The 23,612-nt window shown below is 39.3% G+C and overlaps 1 protein-coding gene across 1 annotated transcript in view; it reads left to right on the plus strand.

Annotated features, from left to right (window-relative positions):
* Positions 1-23,237, plus strand: part of LOC150085404 (transcription factor AP-2-alpha-like) — a 314,518-nt gene extending 291,281 nt beyond the window's left edge. The window contains exons 4-7 of the mRNA XM_090373206.1: positions 1,756-1,960; positions 11,472-11,590; positions 18,646-18,787; positions 22,777-23,237. Coding sequence (XP_090229332.1) covers positions 1,756-1,960; positions 11,472-11,590; positions 18,646-18,787; positions 22,777-23,074 — 764 coding nt within the window. The 3' untranslated portion in view covers positions 23,075-23,237. The remainder of the gene's footprint in view (positions 1-1,755; positions 1,961-11,471; positions 11,591-18,645; positions 18,788-22,776) is intronic.
* The last annotated feature ends 375 nt before the right edge of the window (positions 23,238-23,612 follow it).

The raw sequence follows: 23,612 nt of genomic DNA on the forward strand, positions 1-23,612 counted from the left end.
CTTGTTGTTTTTGTTAATAAAGAGTTTATTAACAAGAGTTTAATAATTTGTATAATGTGCGACTCTCTAAGGTGGTAGATTGATTTTTATTGGATACTCGGAATTTGCATTCCAGGATGCCTATTATATTAAATATTCTTTCATCGGCGACACTGTTCACAATAAAATATTCATGAAAAACATTTTGTTATGTTAATTTTGTAGAGCCGTATATGATAAAGATAGATAGGGCCCTTTGTGGCAGACTAGTTCGCACAATACATCGCTTTCTGCCGCTCGCTGGGAAAGGTTTGGTGTCGACTCCCGTGGACGACTGGAGGAATTTATAAAGCCTCTTCATTCTAGGTTGTAGTTAACCGATCTCAGAAGGAGAGTATAAGGTTTTTCTACTTGACTTATTCCAAGTTTTTCAGTCCCCACAACATGAAAATCGACCCGTGAATGTACATTTCTACAGACATAATACACCTGCGATTATGAGTACACGTTTGGGGACCATTAATACCAATAATAATATGATGGAAGGTAGTGTGAGAACAATAATAATATGATGGAAGTAGTCTGAGGACCGATAAAATGCACTTCCATGTGAACGGTAACTCAACGCCCAGCATTGCGTAAATGGCGAACACGTCCAAGTGATGTCACTGCATTCCCCTCGTGTTATTGTGTGGTGAGGTTTCACTGCTAGGATCATTACTGGATCCTCCTTCTTTGAGAAGGTTCAACCACATGGTGCTCTCGTAATGATACAGTGACTGATGCCATGAACTCCTCACCCAGAGTTTCATTCTTCTTTAAGTTAGATGCTACTCAGACATAATGGTTTTCTTGCAGGATTTAGAACCATCGCATTCTTCTTTCCCGGTAGCATGACTGTTTTGTTACAAGTTTCTCGAACATAGCATAATTTCACTTAGAAGAAACTAAATAAATACTCTGCAACGTCTCTCATCTGAACTCGACCCATATAATTTTTCGTTATGGTGTTCTTTGAAAGCTACAATGTACCAAAACAACATTGAAACCTTGACAGACGTCAAAGACAAAATAACAAGGCATGTTGTGAGCAATCCAAAAGAAATGTTAACGTGTTTCTTTGAATCTAGGACATTGCTGACATCAGTGGATATCATATTTAACGCTTTTGCGAATATTTAATAGCTAATATAGGCACAGTTTGCAATCCTCTTGCATAGTTATACAGAACTGTATAGCTCACAGAGCCTTCGTGGGTAGCACAGTTCGTAGGATCGCCGTCCTCCATACACCGGGTGGGAAAGACCTGAGTTCGCCTCCCGTCGATGACGGGTGGAATTTTTATGGGCCTGTTTCAGAAGTGGCTGAGTTAGTCGGTCTCATTCGAGGGTACCATGGTTTTTTCCTCCCGGAAACTCGGGTTTTTCGTCCAGCAAAACAGAAAATCGACCTCAGAAGACACGCAATTAACAGACAATATACACGGAGCAATATGGCCTTAGTCGCTGATGAACCTGAAACTCTATAACAACATCAGCGCTATTTCTCCTCTGTTGACAAGTTATGGAACTAATTTCTTTTCGTATCATACCTTTCCGCATTGCCTGACTATTTTCCTTTTTAACTTAAGCGATTAGCTGTTTTCTGTGTACAGGCTTTCAAACCGACGAAGTTTAATTATAACCATCCGGTATATTTTAAATCAAGTTTTTTCCCCAGTTATTTACATAGTAAAATAAATTCTTATAAATATATTTTAATACTTTATGATTTCAGGAATTAAACCTAGAAACAGCGATAATCATAAAGATATGATAATAACTGGTGTAACATCGCCTACAGATGTATTCTGCTCAGTGCCAGGGCGCCTTTCTCTCCTAAGCTCGACGTCGAAATACAAGGTGACAGTTGGAGAAGTACAGAGAAGGTTATCTCCCCCGGAATGTCTTAATGCTTCACTGCTCGGAGGCGTTTTAAGAAGGTAAGGATTGAATTGTAGACCTTCTTAACTGAAAACAAAATACAATCCATTGTTTCGTGCAGGGTATATGTTTCACAATACTCTGGTTTTATAACTTTTACTCTCGCTTTTGTGTACCAAGGTAACATACTTGTAACTCTCAATACCTGAACACAAAATATTTATATCGCCTCAGTTAAAGCACTTTTATCTTCATGGTAACCCCTTCGCCAGAGAAAATTTGCTCCAGGTGTTTGTTAAAACTCTTATTGTAGATAATGCATAATAGGGAAAGCACTTCTGTAAAAGTCAATAGTAATTTCTTGTTATTTTGGAGCATTAGCAACTAAGGCCATATTGCTCCGGGGATATGCGGTGGTCATTCCCTGACCTTTCCGCCTCCTCCGTATTTGGTGGTCACGGGCTCGAATCCCGGTCTAATCAAGAAGCGTGTGCTACGCACTGCCGCTCCTGCCCACCTGGCTACGGAGGCGCCTTAGTAATTTCCTAAACTCTTCTAGTAGCCTCACTGTACTCTCTATAAAAAGAAAATAAGAAATAATAAATAATTTTGGGTTTCTAGCTGTGAATCGTATCCTTAACCTGTCCTATCCATCTGATGCAATGTTTTAGTTCCACCTGTCCTGCTAATTTAAATCGTTATGATATACAAAGGATGGTACCATTTAATTAACAATTATTGTACTTATCATGCACTATATTGAGTTGAACTGGAGGGGATATTTCTGAAAAGCACTTAGGAATGGAATGTTGTTTTGTTGGCTTTTAGGTGCATTCACGACTTAGATAATATTGCGCCTTTTTGTATTATGGATCTGGAAATTGGTGGAAGTATGTGTTCGCGGACCAATTTACATATTGTGCGTACTGAAAATCAGAATAACTTACGAGAAACTCTATTCCATCCGCCTAAAATCGGCAAACTACAGCCCCAATTGAAGAGGACTACAGAAATTCCTCAAGTTTAGAACAGGACTAGAACTCAGACCTTTAAAACGAGTTAAAAGTGGCAAAACCATTGTAATATCACCGAGGACGGAAAGCATTCTTTAAAAATATTTCAATTCAACTGAGTGTAGTGTACAACCTAGTGATTGTAACCCATGCTTAGGCTACCATTTATTTACATATGCACAAATATGCTCTATATTCTATAACTTTCGGATACTAGATGATGATTTCAGAAACATAATTTTAGGAGAAGGTATTTGAAAATAAGAAATTGGTTTCGAGAAGATTAAAAATATTAAACTTCTATAAACTGCCATTTAAGAAGAAGAAACCAGGATTAAAAAAATATTTTAATTCTTAAAACTTTTCGCACAAATATGCATAATAAGGAAAGCACCTCAGGAATATTATTAACTATCCGATACTTCTTTCAGGTGCCTTCACGAATGACTTCACCTGGTAGCGCCGCTAGTGACGAAGACCATATGCATTTCATGGATGGCGAGAGGGATAGAGAAAGAGATAATAGGGTCGCTGATCTCTCTCTCTCTCTCTCTCTCTCTCTCTCTCTCTCTCTCTAACGCCACACGGAAAAGGCCTAAGTTCGTTTTCTGTCTCCCGCAGAAATTGAGAAGTTCAAGGTAGTTAAAATAAAAACTGAAAAAAGAAACAAAAAAATAACTTTTTTACATAGTCACGCATAAAACTTAATGGAAGTTCTTTTTTTGAGGTACAAAAAATCGTTCCAGTGTTCACCACTAAAGGACCAAGATTTACGTGTTAAGATTTTACAGCATACATATCAAAATGGAAAGTATATTTGACGTTATTCTGTTGTACTACGTGCAAGAGGGTAAATCCGACAGATGCTGCTGCAAGAGAAAGCTTTAATTGTTTAATTTTAATACGGGTTTGTTTTCCGCCGTGTGAATGTTCTCAAACATGCAAAACGACCACAATGTCAAAACAAATCCTTACTGATATGATCACGAGATTGAAAAAAAAAAAAACCAGTAAACCTCAATAGACCAAGAAATGGACTTCCTCGGGTTAGATGCCGAAGTTATAGCACAGACAGCTGAATCTAACAATGAACAGGTCGCATCCCACGCATGCATAATATCTAAAACTGTTGATGATTCAGTTGATGACACCAATATTACAAAGAGACTTACTGGAGGAGGTTTAATACTATTGCGCCACCGAGGCCGCAATAGTATTAAATAAACTGTGCAAAATGCAACAAATGTTATTCAATTGTAGGAGATCTTGGCCACTTAGCCTTCAGAGCACAGAATGACACGGTGATGCCATCCAGTGCCAGAGTTTCCATCCCTACAGTCATGGAGCTGTCTCTACTATCTAACATTCTACACTGCTCGACAAAATTAACAGAACAAAATGTTTTTCGTGAATATTTTATTGTAAACAGTGTTGCTGAAGGCGTACACTTAATATAATAGGCATCATTACAAGCAAATTCCGATTATTCAACATAAATCGAACTACCACCTTAAAGAGCCGCTCATTATGCAAATTATTTATGCCTATAAAAACACAGATTGCGACCACATCACTTCATTCCCGTTTGGCTTTCTTAGTGGAATAGCCACATTTCCAGTACTCAGGATGGGAAGTCATCGTCGTTTAGAACTTTAGATGATTCTTTGACATAGCGGGCCGCTGGACGACGTGCAGCCGGAGAGTCGCAGGCGGGAGTGGCACGGTGGCTTAATGTGTCATGCATTTTCGTCTCGGCACTATGGAAACAGTTTCAGGAGACAGGAACCATTACAAGAAGAGCTGGCCGAGGTCGCCCAAGGACTATGTCAACCAGGACAGACCGCCATTTGGCTCTAACAGCAAGACGGATCCCTATGATGTCCTGTCATCAACTGTCTCTTGAGGTTGCTGCGGCCACAGGTGAAAACATTTTTAAACGTACTGTGTTAAGAAGGCTCAATTAAAGTGTACTCTACGCAAAGAAGCTAGTGGTTTGTATCCCATTAACCCCTTTTGTCTGCACGGGTAGCACAGTGGTATCGTCACCGTCCTCCCCACACCAGGTGGAAAAGGCCCGGGTTCGAATCCCGTCGATGACGCGAAGAACTTTAGTGACCTTTTTTCACTCCGTGGCTGAGTTAGTCGGTTTCAAGCGTAGATAGCAAGGTTTTCCCCCAGAAACTGGGGTTTTTTTCGTCCAGCAAACAAGCAAATCGACCAGAGAACACACACACAATTTACAGTCATAATACATATATGGGTATATGTAAGAGATTATGGGTGGCCCTAATATAATAATTTGAATCCCATTAACCCCAAACCACAGCAGAGCTCGAAGCCACAGCAGACCACAGCTCGTCGAAACTGATGCCATGAACATGTGACTTGTGGCCCTGACAAATGGGGCCCGTTCTGTTCTCTGATGAGTCCCGTTTTATCCTACAAGCAGATTCTAGATGTTATTTCATCTGGATACAATGACTTTAACCAGTGACTCCAATGGCGTCACTGGTTAAAGATGCATTGCAGGATCATCTAGACAAGACTGCAGCAATAATTCAGACACAGCATGGGTTTGTTAAGGGAAAGTCTTGTCTGACAAATTTGATAGGATATTATGATGTGGTTACAAAGGAACTGGATGCAAAAAATTATTTTGATATCATATATTTGGATTTCAGGAAAGCTTTTGACACTGTTGCGCATGGAAGACTATTGTACAAATTGGAGCAGAATGGTATTAAGGGTAAGATGCTACAATGGATAAAAGGATGGTTGAGTGGGAGAAGACAGAGGGTGGTAATTAATGGGTGCTGCTCTTCGTGGACTAACGTTATTAGTGGAGTCCCACAGGGTTCGGTGTAGGTCCTCTGTTGTTTTGTATATTTATCAATGATATTGATGAAGGTATATCAGTCTTAGTGTCGAAGTTTGCAGATGATACAAAGGTTGGCAGGGTTGTTAATAACAGTAATGGCGGTGTGCTACTGCAACAGGATCTCCATAATTTGGGAAGATGGGCAAAGAAGTGGTAACAGAAGTTTAACCTTGATAAATGCAAAGTACTGCATATGGGTAGCAGTAACCCCAGGGAAACGTACCAACTGTGTGGTACTACGCTTAAGCTGGTAGAAAATGAAAAAGACCTGGGAGTAATTGTGCAGTCAGATATGAAGTTTTCTGAGCAATGCAGACAAGCTGCCAGGGCAGGTCATGGGATTTTGTCAACGATATATAGGAATTTTGCTAGCAGGGAAAAGGAGGTGATTGTTCCTCTGTATAAGGCAATGGTCAGGACACGCCTTGGGTACTGCGTACAGGTTTGGAGGCCTCATTTTAGGAAGGATGTAGATTTGCTTGAGCGTGTACAGAGAAGGGCAACAAGATTGGTGAGGAGAATGAAGGGATCCTCTTACCAAGAGATGCTTAAATTCTGCAAATTGCAGTGGATGGAGACTAGGCACCTGCGCGGTGATCTGATTGAGGTGTATAAGGCCTTGAATGGGTTGAGCACGCTGAATTCTAATGGGATCCTTCCACTTGTTCAGATTACGAACCTAAGGGGACATAAATTCAAATTAAGAAAAGACAGATGTAGAATAGATGTGCGGAAATTTGCCTTTAGCCAGCGGGTGGTTAATTGCTGGAACAAACTTCCATCTGTCGTTGTGGAAGTTGATAGGTTAAATAAATTTAAGGAGGAACTGGACAGGCATTTGGAGGGAATGGTGTGATTTTTTTTTTTTTTTTTTTTTTGGCTGATGCTGCATACACTTGCTTTCTTGCATCACATGCCACTACTAATACTACTACTACTACTACATCAGAGATAGAGACATTTATGGGTTAGGCGATGTTCTCGTGTGGGGCGGAATAATGATCAACCGCTGCACCCCCCCCTTCATGTTTTTGATAGTGTAACTACGGAAAGGCACCAAGAACAGATCCTCGAACCCTATGTGCTACTTTTTAGGGGTGCTGTTGAACAGATTTTCTTTTCATGGATATCTTCAAACTGAAGATATCCAACAACTGTCGTGGCCATCACAATCAGCAGATTTAAATCCGATCGAAATTGTGTGGATCACCCTTGGACGTCGCATTGCACGCCGACAGTCAACTCCTCGATCACTTGGTGAGCTAAGGTCTGAGCTGGTGGAAGAATAAGATTTACTGCCACAGAATCTTACAGACACCCTTATATCGAACATGTTGACGGCTGTCAGGGTGTTTAGCCATTGGAAGGGATCATACGCTGTACTGATGTCATGTGTCCATATTTTCGAGCATGTTGTATCGACTTCTGTAATGTGAACTTTTTGGTAATTCTTATACATTACCTATAATGTATACATCCCCTTCTCTCTGTTTTCCTCATTTCATTTTTATTCTATGGTACACCACCATACCAAATTTTTTCCGCTTCATCGCAAGTTGCACGTTACACCACGTTTTATACGTGTTCTTTTAATTTTGTCGAGCAGCTCTCCTACGAAATACAGCTTTAACAAAAATATTGAAAACTCTGAAAAATCTCTGGTTGTCAAATAATGAAGACAACTTATCCCCATAGAGTGTCAGCGTCTCAATCTTTAAGCGAAACTGTAAGTCAGCAAGCAAACCACACAGTGGAGCATGAAATGGAGCACAGTCTCGTGGTCTTCACACTCAAACAGTCCAGACTCAGCTAGACCTAGCAGTGTGTATCTGCGATATAGAAACCAAATCATCATTGATACGGTACTCTCAGCAGGTATACCCACTGGACGATCAATCGCCCTCTCAACCCAGCACAATGGAACGACTATATCTAACACATTTAACTTTACCTGCCCAATTGACCTGCCCAATTTACTGCATTTTACCAGATATCACATACAATGCGTCTGAAGAAAACGTCCGACACACCCTGGTTATCACCAAGAAGGTAAACTGTTGTGCACTACTAAGGTGTCTTCTAACAGCAATCTTAGTGGTCTCCAGGGTGTAAGTTAGAATAAGAACAAAAACAGAATCGAACAACAGATTAAGAGATCTTTCCTTAATATCCATTCCGTACAAATCATTCTCTGAAGCTTAACGTACAGGGACTTGATCTTGTCTTTCAAGTATTTCGGATGCGCGAAAAGACAGTGGCTCTTCCAGCAACAAAGCTAGGGATGTTAGTCGAGTAACATACTTTAGAGAGATATCTCCATGCATAACCAAAAGTGGCCTCTTCAACTTAGATGATCTTTGTGTAACATCGCTAGAGTCTTAGACTTGGAGATGGAGAACCAAACAGGCCTCTGCATGCTGCTCAATCTGTTTTCTTGACTCCAAGGAGCACCAAGTCGTCCGCACAAGCCACCATATCAACACTCTCCGAATAATGTCCCAAAAACTCGTCAAGCAAGATATTCCACATGAAAGACCCAGGATCGATCCCTAAGGACAACTTTGCTCGGTCAGATAGACTCCCCCACTCCAGATCTAACAATCACAGTTCTTTTCCCAAAGTAATTCTCCAGAACTTGATAAAGGTTGCCGTGATATAAAAGTTGCCTAGCCTTGCGAAGGCTACTATTCCATCACAAAGCATCGAAGGCATCCAGGAAATCGATGACTATACTCAGGACTTGTCGTCCCCGGTATTCATTTACATGGGTAATGACCCTACATATTACATAGCAGAGCGATTCTCTTGAAGTTGAACTGCCTAGGAGAACACAACCCCTTAGCCTCATATAGTGCCATATATCGTCATAACACTAATCTCTCGTATATTTTGAATAAAATAGGCAAAAGCTATAGAGCAATATGAACCGGGTTCGTTCACCGGCTTCTTCGGGATCACCTTGAGAACAGCCTTTTCCAGACGGAAGGAAATGCTCCATCTCTGACTTACTGCTTGATCTCTACAATTCGTAGAGGTCATCTGTAGAGGTCAAGCAATAAGTCAGATCAAAGCTCAATACCTCTCACTCAAAAAATTCAATCAACTACATCTTTAAACTCAACTATAGAGAATACATCTTTCAACTCAACTATAGAGAACTACATCTTTCAACTCAACTAGAGAGAAAAGCTCTGATAAATCATCAGAAGTATAAACATCGTTTCCAGAAGCAATCTGCTTTTGAAGAACAGAATCTCTAGAATTATCATTTCTAGGAAATTAATTAACAAGAATATTCTAAATGGATTCAGCCCAACTCAAAGCTTCTTTTGTCCTGTCCTTCACCTTCACTGTGTACACAATATTTTCTACATTAATTTTCTCAGTTATGATTTTATACACAGAGGACCACTGGTACAGGTTACTATAAGACTTCTTAGCATTGTTAGGTTTATGAGAGTAGTCTCTCCTAAGGTCCAATAAGCTAATCTTTTAGTTTTCTAGCTCAGCGTCCCACAGGCTTCAAAACTTGGTAATCTTTTTTGTCCTCGTGGGCAGCACTGTTGGTAGAATCGCCGTCCTCCCCACACAGGGTGGAAAATAAGTCCCGTCGATGATGTGAGGAAACTGTTATGGGCCCTTTTCACAGCGTGGCTTAGTTAGTCAGTCTCAGGAGAGTTTAGCATAGTTTTTTTTCTCCGTGGAACTCGGTTTTTTTCATTCAGCAAGCAGAAAATCGACCACAGAACACACGCAATTTACAGACAGAAAATGTACGGAACAATATAGCCTTAGTTGCTGATGCTCCTAAAAAAAAAAAAAAAAAAAAAAAAAAAAAAAAAAGACAAAGGTAATCTTTTCGAGCTTTAATAAATCTCGTACGGGAAGTGATCAGATTACACCAGGGGACAGATAAAATAAGAGAAAAATACTTCCTCTCCTTAGAAACAAAAGAATCCTCAGTCAGAGCCTGCTGGATGATCCATCCTTTGTCTCAGGGGAAAAATTGTTCCAGTCACGCAAATCAATAAGATTAGACAAAACACAAACATTACGCTTATTGCAAGTGATGCTCTTTACAGAAAATCTCGTGTTCTAATACCAGACTCTTTTGCACACCTGGTCTAGGATACTGAATCAAATGCATGTATTGTTTTACTGGTTATCCAACTGGCATAGACCTTCCATTCTTTCACCTTACATTGTCGCATTATTTTAGAAAGTGACGTCAATGTGATATCAATTACACAAAGAGATTACATGATCTTCAGAACTAACTACTTTAAATTATGTTCAACAGTTCGCTGTACTAAATTATATTGATTTTGGTCTATGAGGGCCAGAGTCATATATCAGCATAACTCAATGGCGGGGCTAATGTGCTAAATTTTTTGGGGAAAAACCTTCAGTTTTTTTTTTTTTTTTTTTTTACGGAACACCAGTTGGGAATGTCTGCTTTTTAAAAAATAATATTGAATTGATTTTCAACCATCTGTAAGGATTTGTTGCAGGAGAGTATGAACAGTGTTATTAATCGTCTTCCTAAAGTTCTAGATCAACCAGGCGAATCTATAGAAAATCTCTGATATACTGTATAATGGCAACTTCCGTAACATGTTTTATATTGTAATAAAACCTGGGGATGAACATCGGAAGAATTTTTGTTTCTCAAAAAAAATCCATAAATTTTTTTATATCTGGCTTGTAAAAAGTTTTTTTTCTGAGGCTTCGTTTTACAGTTTTTATTTTAAAAAAACTAAAACATTTTAAAAACATATAGCCCATGATCAGGTCAGTTTGAAGTAAGTGCCATCTTCGGAATTGAGGAATCTTTCATCCTAAGAAAGAGCTCGAAATAATAGGAGGGCTCATTCTTGGGGAATATAGTGAATGCTGCTGTAGTCTTTCTCAATCCTGACCAATCCATGAAATTACCGACATTAGCGTGCATTGTCATTAAATACTTTTTGGGGGGGAAGGGGGAGTTAAGATTGGAATCTCTACGGTTTCACTCTAACATGCAAAGAATTGCACTTGCTGCTCTTATTCGGGAAACTACGAACGCTGCTTTATCCATACTAGAAAAGGCCTGGAAGGGAAGGAACTTTGTTTTTTTTTTTTTTTTTTAGAATTGAATTTAAAAAACTTTATATGCCTTTTTCACAACAGTTGATCAGACTCAGGCAGTTTTACGTTTTTATTTTCCCTCGCAGAAACTCAAGTGTTTCACCAAAGGCGATAAACCTTTCCATAGAATGCACGTAATTTATTGACAATATATTGATACTTTATGGTCCGAGATGCCCTGGAACGTATTAAGCAATTTAATCCAACTTAGCGCTTAAAGAGAATAGCCATCTAATATAGTCTGCCTTGCATTCCTATCCAGACATGACCATAGCCGAGTTGTCAGCGTATCAGTAGGGAACTGTGTGTTTGAATTTAAGAGTTACCTAAAAATATAGCAATATCCATACTCTTTATGTTATAAACCTACCTAGGTGTCGATGTTATTAATATCCGCACAATATCAATTAACTTTATCCATAAATTTCTTCCATTTTTCTTTTTATTGAAATATTAAAACCAATTTAATGGTATTTATACACTAAACATTACTGAAGTCATATAATTCTGCATAATAAGACCAATAATCCCGCTTGCCTTTCTTATTTATAGAGCCAAGTCGAAGAATGGAGGACGATCACTAAGGGAAAAACTCGAAAAAATTGGACTAAATCTTCCTGCGGGGAGAAGAAAAGCAGCCAATGTGACGTTACTAACATCACTAGTAGAAGGTATGCTATAGTTATAACACTGTTACTTAATTTATATAACCAAAATATAACGTAAGAGATATTTCGATAAGTAGCGTAGTGGAATATAAGTACTTTCATAAAACTGAACAGGGATCTCCTTAAAAGTAAAAACGAATCTCTTATGGATTGGCGCTCCACGATGAGGAGTCTGCAGGGTCAGGGTCTTCCACTATACCAATTATGTCGAATGCTTACATATTTCGATAATGAATTTGTATAGTATTTTACTGTATACTAAAATTTTTATTATGTAATCATATAATTACAGTATAATTATGATCATATACTGTAATTGGGTCGTAATATTATAAAGTATATATAATACATAATACAAGAAAATATAAAGTACAACAAATTATTATACAACTATATTATAGTACAGTATTATAATATACTATACCAGCATGCTGTCGTATGTTAGGGTACTATAATATTAGGCAATGACCAAATGGAATTCTCATTTATAATATAACTAAGCGGCCACAGTGAACAAAAAAAAAAAAAAAAAAAAAAAAGAAGAAAACAAACACCAGATCTACAAACAGCTAATCGAATACAAAAAAAAAAAAAAACGATTTTTCAATTTTATTTTGAATGCTGCGGTAGCGTTACGTATATCATTTATTAAAGCAAAGCACTATCTTTGTTTAATAAAAAAAAAAAAGGTGAGAAAGTGTTTATATATATATATATATATATATATATATATATATAACTAAAGACGTGCAGAATACAAAAGTAGCAACCATAGAAAATAATACGTGTACTCTTATTCCGTCAAAGAACTAGCAGAATAAACCAATTAACATATTTTAACAGTAAAGCAACTTTAATTTACAGAATGAAGAGCCTTTATTACATATCAGGTGACAAAACTCAAATGTCAAGTGTGTGTTTTTAATCTCTTTTAAATCAGTGATATACAGCAAATGTTTTTGAAATACTGTACAAATCTGTTTATACTGTTATATGTTACCATTTTATTATACCTGTTATTATACTGCTTCTACTGTTATATTCCAATTTACAGAAAAATCTCTTATCAGTCTTCCGGATTTTGTTTGTGTTAAATTCGTGTAAGTTTACTCTCATGTATTTGTATTAGAACTATGTACACCGATGAGTCAAAACATTATGACCAGCGAGTCGTTATGCAAATCGAAGCAACTGCAGATGAACTACTTTGCGTGCGCGGTTCGGGACACGGTATAAAAATTACCTGATACTGAGCTCTGTTAATCAGTGTCACTCTTGTTCTTCAGATGGGAAAGGCAGCGGACTTAAGCGAGTTTGACAAAGGCCAAATTGTAATGACCAGACTACTGGATATAGCATATTCGAAACGGCACGGCTGATGGGATGCTCACGGTGGGCCGTGGTTAGTATCTCCGAAAGTGGTCCGAGCAGGGGGAACCCACGAAACGCCGAAGAGGTGTTGGACTACCACGGCTCATCGATGCTCGAGGTGAGCGAAGGCTCTCCCGGATATACGTGGTAGCAAAAGGGCAACTACGGAGCAACTCGCCGGTAATTGGAATGCTGGTGACGGGAGTAATGGGTCACAACACACAGTACATCTAACCCTGCTGAAAATGGGACTGCGTAGCCACAGGCCAGTCCAAGTGCCCATGCTAACCACGGTTCACCGGCGACAGCGCCTACAATGGGCACGCGAGCATCGAAACTGGACCTTGAGTGACTGGAAGAAGGTCGTCTGGTGAATCAGTCCGATGAATCACGTTTCCTGTTGCACCATGTGGACGGCCGGGTACGTGTGCGTCGTTTACCTGGGGATGTGATGACGCCTGGATGCACCGTGGGGAGAAAACAAGCCGGTGGTGTCATGCTTTGGGTGATGTTCTGCTGGGATAACCTGTGTCCAGTCATCCATGTGCCGGGCACTCTGGCGTCTACCACCTACCTAGACACGATCACCCGCCGGTATTGCACTACATCCGGCGGGTGCGGGATTTTAGTGTGCTGAGCACTGACAGTGAATAATGGACCCGGACCTGTCTCCTCCAGCTTGGGACGGGCATTAGGCGGCAGCTGCCCAGGTGTTGGCAGCTCGCTAGTTTGAAGAGGCCTGACACACTTGTTTCACAGAGGTTTTGTGCTATCGCAGGTGTTCAAGGTGGAGATGGGCATTTGCCTAGGTGCCACCCTGACTCAAGAACATAAAAAAAAAAAAAAAAACCCTAGACACAAAGGACCTCTTCACAAGGAGAAAGGTGTTACTTGGCATACATCGAGACTGATAGTACAGTATCATAAACATATCGCATAAGACAGAGGCAACTCCTGTAAAAGAAAACTGTAAAAGAAAAGAGAATGAACGGAAAAGAAAGGAATAAAGAAAAGAAGAAGAAGAAAAAAAAAAAAAAAAGGGCGGGGACTGCCCCATGAGTGTCCCAACCTGAATCAAGTGGACAAGAATAGAGACAACAAACTGCAGCCCAGCTCCCAAAGCCTTATGGCAGCCTGAAGAGGGCACCCTAACCCCTTTCACCTTTAAACCCTACTCCCCAGGGGGACGATTCTCCATCCCCCACCCTCATTTCTACTCTGGTGGAGCATGGGCATACCCCACTGAAACTTGGGGCTGTCTTCCCTATTGGCCCCATACTTCTGTCTTTCACCCCCCAAATCATCAGCTCCCCCCTCTCTAAAGCCCCACACACCTAAATTTAAACACATCTAAAACATCTTCGCCTATCAACTCAAGCGACATCAACCCCAAGATTGACGCTGATATCTGTATGCACCTTGTGTGTATTTTTGTGCGTGTGAGTATGTATGCATTTGTATACACACATATATACATGCAATATAAATACAATATAAGAATTTTTTTATTTATTTTATTTTTTTTAGGTCCTACCCACTGAAATCAGGAAATTAGGTGGCAGGACCTGCTGTTAGGTTAGGGTTTTTTTTTTTTTTTTTTTTTTAGGAGCATTAGCAACTAAGGCCATATGCTCCGGGGTTATGCGGTGGTCATTCCCTGACTTTTCCGCATCCTCCGTATTTGGTGGTCACGGGCTCGAATCCCGGTCTAATCAAGACGCGTGTGCTACGCACTCCTGCTCCTGCCCACCTGGCTATGGAGGCGCTGGCAGGACCTGCCGGAGTAACTTAAGTCTACTGGTGTTTCCTGGTCTGCCTCCACGGGGAAAGGTGGGGCAACATTGGGCCTCAACAGGGGTACAGCGGCTAAACGACCAGATGAACAACGGTACACGACACTACACATATACAATATCCATACACTTTTAAATCTCTGGCATTTCCAGCGAACTGGTACACCCACAATGAAAACTACGCGGAGATGGGGAAACCCCTGGTACCGTCTGACACTAAATACACCTTACACCTTACCTAGACACCACACATTTCAAGATCCATACACTTTTAAATCTCTGGCCTTTCCAGTGAACTGGTACACACACACAATGAAAGCAACGTGGAGATGGGGGGGGGAACCCCCTGGTGCTTTACACCTAAACATCATTGTCTGCGCGGGTGGCACAGTGGTATCGCACCGTCCTCCCCACACCGGGTGGAAAAGGCTCGGGTTCGAATCCCGTCCATGACGTGAGGAACTTTTATGGGCTTTTTTTCACTCCGTGGCTGAGTTAGTAGGTCTCAGGCGTATATAGCAAGGTTTTCCCCCAAAAACTGGGGTTTTTCTTCCAGCAAAACAGACAAATCAGCCACAGAACACACCAAATTAACAGAGACATAAGACACACATCACGGCAGATGAATTTAATTATTCGGGTGGCCTAAAAATAATAGTTTTTTTTTTTTTTTTTACCTAAACAGCATTGCTGACCAGGTACACCCTTTCACAGCAACGGTCTTCCCCTCTGGCGGTGCAGTCTTTCAGCAGGATAATGCTGAACAATTCGGACGGTGTAGCCATGCTACACCGTCCGAATTGTTCTAGACTGGTTCGCGAAACATGAGGAAGACTTCCAGGTATTGCTGTGGCCTCCAAATTCCCCAGACATCAATCCCATAGAGCATCTGTGGTTTGTGTTGGAACAGCAACTCCGATCTGCGGCGTCTCAACCACGGACCTTACAGGAGTTAAAGGATCTGTTGGTTACATGTTGGTACCAGATACCACAAGACACATTTAGAAATCTTGTAGCGTCCATGCCTCGCCGGGTACGAGCTGTTTTGGCTGAACGTGGAGAATCAACATCATATTAAGTAAGTTGTCATAATGTTTTGGCTGCACGTGGAGGATCAACATCATATTAAGTAGGTGGTCATAATGTTTTGGCTCATCGGTGTAGTCACTCTCGAGAAGACACTAGTACAGGGGCTCCCTGTATTGTGTTCTACTATTTAATCTCATAGTCCTGTCAAATGGGTGGCATCGCGTCGTCCATTGTATTCCAAAAATGTCAACGAAAACGGAGGCATTCAGTGCTACCCCTCAACGAAAACTGATGTCAATGGTACCAATCTGATGACATATAGATTAAGCGAAATCAAATTTCGGATATTCAAAAAATTTGGAGTCAACATCCGAACAAGTCGATTCCGCTATAGAATTGTATAATACAGGTTTGCCGTAAACGATTTCAGTATCCGAGTTTGTTATAAACAATTTCAATATCAGAGGTTATCGGAGAATAAATGTGCAGGTAGCCAACGCTTGAGATTCTGTATCATTACTCAAAAGAGTAAATATGCAAAAGAACAAACGCTCGTACTGACGCTTAATGACATTAGTTGCCTTCACGCTTATTCTAACTTAACCCAACGCTGCTGAACCCATTCTTTTTCATTCCACACGACATAGCCTTCCTGAATCATATCATCACTGGCGACGGAGATTCGGGTGTATCATCGCCGCCAGAGAAATGAAGTCAGTTAAAGTACGCAGTGCGTTACATTTCAGGCGTGTTGGATTTTTATTTCTTAAATTAACTGATTATTTTTCTGTGATTAATTAATAGAAGTGAAAAGTAAATAACTGATTATCTTAATCATCAATTAATCAATAAACTAATAATGTATATAAGCATATTAATCGTTTCACCTCACTGCACAACCTATTAACGTAAAATTCACTCCATGTTTTTTCCATTCCATTTTTTTTTTCATTTATATACACACAATTTTATGTACATTCTCATGATATATACTGTATATACAATTTATATACAAGATTATATACAATTTTATACACATTATCACATATATATATCCATTCTATATAATAGTAATCAAGGTACTGTGTGTGTGTGTGTGTGTGTGTGTGTGTGTGTGTGTGTGTGTGTGTGTGTGTGTGTGTGTGTGTGTGTGTGTCGGGGTGGCTCCTTGGCGTTAGCCCATCTCCACCTTTGTACTTTGTTATGGTGTAGAAACTCTGCATAACGGGCCTGAAAAAGTGTAAGTGTATGTGTGTAAATATTAATGTTTGTTGTTTTGTTTGTGTCAGGCCACTTTGCCACCAGGGTGCAGCCAACAGATGGGCAGCTGCTGCCTGGAGCCCATCCCTAGCACCGGGCCTGGGTCAACTGTCATCCTGTACTGGTGTAATTACCACCGAAAATCTCGCACCCGCCAGAGGTAGTGCAATACTGGAGGGTGCACTCCACGGTTTGCAATACTTGATGATCAATAGCACATGAAATGTAACGCGTATTTCAAGCTCCGTGATTTAATAAATTAAACAATCTTAGTATACCGCCAGCTTTCGTAATGCAATTTACTTATTTCTTTCTGGATTTTAATAACAATTGAAGTATAACAAGCATTCAACGTCTCAGTTGTGATTAATATAATAAACAAAAAGTAATAATTCATGATTTATTATTTAGTAAACTGATAACAAAAAACTTGGAAAAAACAACTTTTATGCGCGAACCGAGAATATTTCCTTTCTGTGCATAGAAAGGAAATATTCTCGGTTCGAGCATAAAAGTTGTTTTTGTTGTATCTGCAATATACCCCGTTCATTCCTCCAATCAGCGCACAGCAACAACAACATAATATCTATGTGCTTCAGTTACAATATGAGGTATATGTATAGCCAATGTGACATATATGAAAATAATAATAATAATAATAATAATTGCCTGATTTTTATTGTTCCAATTTTATTGAATTTAGGATGGCTGGAAAAATCTTTCCGAAAGAGCCATATATAAAATTCGGACAGAGGGATGGATATGATGTATTCTAACCTTGATTGAAGATTCGTTGTTTTTAGCATATGTGCGCTTTGCGCACATATGCTAACGCCTAAAAACAATGAACCTTCAATCAAGTTGAGCTGCAATCTCTGGAATATTTAAGCATCTACCTTCGCGAATAAGAATCTTAACGCAGATAATGTCTTTTGTTATAGATGAATGCGGATTTACTATGAATGGTTCATTACGAAGACAGATATGCCCCACTTTTACCCAGCACCACCACAGTACATCGAGACCTGTTATTTGGTATCTGTTTATCTCTTGTCTGCTATATATCATGCTTTTTACTTTCTTTTTTGTTTAATGTTTGCCTTTTCTAATTGTACATTATTCTATACACACCCTTTATGTAATGCTCCTGGCATAGTCTACCGTAGTAGGCTATTCTATTCTATTTAGATTATTTATTTATTTATAGGCACAACAAAGTTTACGGTGAATTTCTGCGACATGTAAAATTACTTTTGTATATTATGGGCCTGAATATGTGATCACATTCCTATTAGGCGATCTTATTTGTACTGACACCACATGTACACTTATGAATGCTGAGCCCTCTACCCCTTATTATTGCACATTACACTCTTACTATATCCAGAAGTGACACTTTCTGTGCTGTGGTGCATAACCGTTATGCACATTTCCTTTATGCTCGTTTGTACCTTACTTTCCAGATGCCCCTTCCTTCGCATTGTAAAAATGGGCCTATTATATCGTTATTGGAAAAATTTAAAGGCAATTAAATAAAATGAAACTGTTTCTTAAATAATGCTCCTTAGAAGTTGTTGATTAATTTTATAATTTTTAAATATACAGGAGAAGCCATTCATCTTGCTAGAGATTTTGGCTACGTTTGTGAAACGGAGTTTCCTGCTCGTCAGGTAGCGGAATATTTAGGTCGCAGTCATTCAGATCCAACGGAAATGTATAGGAGAAAAGAACTAATAATGGCAACAAAGTAAGCACTCGAAATATTGGCTTGATTACTTAGCAGAAATCAACTTCAATCTCAAATTAATCTAGCAAATAAACAAAATAATTATCATCTCATATAAATCTTTATAAGTTCTCTTTTGCTTCCTTTTATGATAATAATGCATCTAATTTTATGTTATGATTATTATCTTTTTAAATAGCGCACCTAATGCAAGTTGTACAAATGATAAAACCACTGATCACAAAAAGTTAGCTACTGAATATGTACTCCTTTAATACTGCATCTATCACGGTTGAATTAAATTGTTCCTGACTTCATTTAACTGATTGGTTCTTTCATTTCATCTAGTTCATGTTACAGCGTCTCTCTCTCTCTCTCTCTCTCTCTCTCTCTCTCTCTCTCTCTCTCTCTCTCTCTCTCTCTCTCTCTCTCTTTGCAGCTTGAAGAGGATATAGTTATGCATAACTAATATTCTTCTTATGGTTCTACATTAAAGAATAATAAAGCTGAATTCTCGAAAATTCTTAATAGTGATGCTGGTTTTCTAATGCTGAGTATGCTTCTACTAAAGAGAACAACAAATGTGTGACTAAAAGACTTTTTGTCTGCTACAGGCATAGAAATAACAGGAATTGAACCTAGACAGTTTTATCAACAATATGATTATTTTTCAGGGTTGAACATTCAAGAACTCTTCCGAACCTCCTTCCAGTTTATTTTCATTCAGTCATTATCGACATTTCTTACTTTAGAACTTTTTATACTTACTCATTTTAATACATTATCATCAAACATTTTACAATATACACTACTTTTCTGGGCGCCTCCGTAGCCAGGTGGGCAGGAGCAGCAGTGCGTAGCACACGCTTCTTGATTAGACCGGGGTTCGAGCCCGTCACCACCAAATACGGAGGATGCGGAAAGGTCAGAGAATGACTACCGCATATCTCGGAGCAATATGGCCTTAGTTGCTAATGCTTCTAAAAACCAAATAACAAACAAACTACTTTTCTGTTCCTATTTTAATTTCTCTCAGCACCTCGCAAAAAAAAAAAACATTTCTGCCATGTCTTGAATGTCGCCTTCTTTTCTGTGTATCTTCCAAGTCGCCCACTTCAGATGTCGTTGCTGTTTTAGGATTTTAGGTGCATCACAGACCTAGACCATATTACGCAATATGTATTATCTCTGTAAATTGCTTGTATTCGTGGTCTATTTGCTGGACAAAATTTTGAGAGAATAAACCATTCTACTCTCGCCTGAGCCCAACTAATTCGTTGTGAAAAATGCCCCTAAAAATTCCTTCCATTCTTGATGGGATTCGAACTCAGGTCTTTTCCATCCGGTATGGGAAGGACGGCAATTCTACCAACTGTGCTACTGCGAGGGCTCCCACTTCAGAAGTCTGTATTCTGCAATACAGTAGTTTTAGTGTTGTGACGGTTGCAGAACTAAAATTCATCAAGAAACGCGTAATAGAGAAACACTTTGTGTTTCTCTATTACTATAACCGACGACTGTCTGTATATTGAATGCAATTAATGTGGCTAATTAATAATATTATGGCTTCGTCAGCTGCTCGTTTGAACCGCTAGTACATCACTAATACATTGGCACCGCTTAGAGTAAATAGATGCGTTATAACAGTGCCAATCGCACTAAACTGGTCAAAATAATTAGAGGATTATGGTACGTGAAAATTGTGTAGATATGATATACGTGCTTCATCACGTAGATGACGCTAATATCAAGTCGAAAAAGTTCAAAGCAAGTCCAGAGTGAATAATAATTGCGGCTTTATATGAACATGACACATCAGAAGCAACCTTAACCAGTATTGTCACCGTTGCGGACGGTATATGCATATATGCACGCATAACGACTTTAGTGTGGTATATGACCCCAATAACCGCTATACATGTTTTCGCAAGGTACACGGATAAATAAAAGTATCCATGAGATGTTGCTGAATCAATTGCCACTCTCGTGTATGTGCTGCTTCCAGATCATTAAGATCTCTAAGCAGTGTCACTGTACAGTCCGAATGAGCTGCAATACGTCTCTCTAGGGCGTCCGGGACATGATCGATGTGGTTCAGGTTGAAGGTAAGCCAATCCATACGTTGTTTGTGTGTGCGTTCTTGTATCGGGGTGGCTCCTAGGCGTTAGCCCATCTCCACCTTTGTACTCTGTTATGGTGCAGAAACTCTGCATAATGGGCCTGAAAAAGTGTAAGTGTATTTGTGTAAATATTAATGTGTGTTGTTTTGTTTGTCAGGCCACTTTACCACCAGGGTGCAGCCAACGCATGGGCAGCTGCCAGTCCATACGGACGATATGTACAGCTGGTCAACATATTAGCAACCAGCTGAGCCCCATGAGACTGAGCGTTACAGTCCATCAGAACGAACCTTTCGCCAACAGCATCAGAATCGGGAAAGACTATAGATTGCAAGTTCAAGATCCCATTCCTGACGATGAATAGGTCTGTACAATCACACAGACTATTGCCACCCAATTGCAACTTTATTGTCACTGTGTTCCTGTATGTAAGCAGGGGTTTCGAGTTCCTCTTTCACGCCACACCAGAATCCGATGAAAATCCGACTGTAGTGTATCAGAGTATTTGTAGGGTATCCGACTGTAGGGTATTTGTGAAGAGCGCACGGAACTGTTCCTCGTCAGACCAATTACGATGTTCGAGTGCCCACACTCTTCTGGCTGTGCACTCAACGGAACATAGTCAAAATGGTCTGAAGACCATTTTGGATGGTTTAGATTGACATCCTTGTACCTATCGCGCTCCTGCACAGTCAAAGTAGCTGGATAGCTTTCAAGCATCGATTGCGATGAGTAAGGAGAGAGAGAGAGAGAGAGAGAGAGAGAGAGAGAGAGAGAGAGAGAGAGAGAGAGAGAGAGTCTATGAACTATCTAGATTCCTTAGAACCTATTACACAACCCGCTGATAACACTTGGCACACCAAGCTATGCCACAACTTGGCGTTTGTGTTGTTTTTTCAGCTACAGTTCACGAACGAGATGTGTCTGTTATATAGCCGAGTATCCACTTTCTTTGATGAAAGAGGTCTCTTGGTCTCTTGAACACTACTTACTGTTATGATCAAGTGTCAGGAAAGTGGTGTTAATGAAACGATCGTACGCCAATTTGTATGTTGTTGTCATGCATTTGTTGGAGAACTTAGTTACACCTGTCCATGAATATCAGTCCATCGCACAATCTATTGTATCGATATCCATTGCTGCCACAATGGATATCGATACCATAGATTGTACGATGATCCTCTAATTGTTTTCATCAGTGTGTTCAGACTACAAAGTATACAACTATTTGATAAGGGTAAATTGTCATTAACTGCTTGGCACACCAAGCTCTTCCCGATCAGGGAATCCAAATGAAACCTGGAAAAAAACATTTCCAAGTTTATGAGCAATTCGAAGCTTATGAGCCCTGGCGAGTAGCACAATTGTTATAATCATCGTCTTCCCACACTAGGTGGAAAAGGCCTGACTTCAAATCCCGTCAATTATATGAACTGTTTTCACAATGTGGCTGAGTTGGTTTTCAGGTAAGAGCTGTATGCCTTTTTTCTTCCGGAAATTCGGGGTTTTCGTCCAGCAAACAACAACCGACCACACAATTACAGATGCAATATACTAACGCCTCATGGTATTAACTGCTTTTGTACTTACACACACCTCGAAGTTTATGACACTTCGGGAAAAAAAAAACGATTCATGCATTTTCCACCATTGGTAAATATGAGGCCGGTGCTAATTTTAATACACCAAAAATTATATTTAGACAATACTTTTAGAATAACATGCAGCTCAGTTTTTTTCTTGTTTAAGATTTTGGTATATTAAATTTTTTCTATCTGAACATAACAAGAATGTATGCTGTATTTAGGAAGGAAGTAAGTAGAAAAATGTCATCACTATTATTTTTCCCCTTTTTTTATAAATCTGAAATTTCTTTTTTATTATTTTCAGGCAAATCCTGAAGGATTTCATCGACTTACTGAATCAGGACCGCTCACCGTTGTGCAATACAAGGCCACAGATTATACTGGAACCAAACATTCAACGACACTTGACACATTTTTCCCTAATCACCCACGGCTTCGGAAGTCCGGCTATTGTTGCAGCACTGACAGCAGTTCAAAATTTTATGAACGAATCCTTAAAATACATAGAAAAACATCTCAGCAGTTATCAAACGACAACTGCTGCTCATGTAGGGAATCCAGGTTCAGCTGTGGATACTAAGAAAGAAGATCAGAAAAAATAATAATTTAAGTACAATAGTTCCCGGTTCTGTAAAACATGTGACTGCATATAACAGACACAGCAAGTGCTCAAAACACAAGTGCTCCAAATGTTGGTGCATTCTCTTTTTCTCTATCACTCCCTCTCACTGTTTCTATTACTCCAGGCCTAGCTAAATTCCTAATATCGGCTTCATAAATTTAGTTAAGATTTAAAGATAATAGAATTACAGAAAACATATTAGCAGTAAACTTTCTGGAATTATTCTTGTGATGGTGATAACGTGAATTAAGGTGAAATGATTAAACAAGAAAAATTAATGAGCATGAAATCTTTAAAATATATAAATTTCACTTGTGAGGCGTAAAAAATTAATTCCAATAATCAGTACCAACTTCATTCGCATGTATGAATACTATAATTTTACTTAGACTTACACCTTTTCACTAAATTCACTAAAAGCATAAGGATAATTAAATTAGCATAAGGATTTATTTTATGCAATTTCATAAGAGCTATACACTGCAGATTTAAAATTATTACTACTTGGTATTGGTAAA

Source organism: Mastigoproctus giganteus, chromosome 5 (assembly GCF_048544385.1).
Source record: "Mastigoproctus giganteus isolate SK-2022 chromosome 5, ASM4854438v1, whole genome shotgun sequence".
NCBI lineage: Eukaryota > Metazoa > Arthropoda > Arachnida > Uropygi > Thelyphonidae > Mastigoproctus > Mastigoproctus giganteus.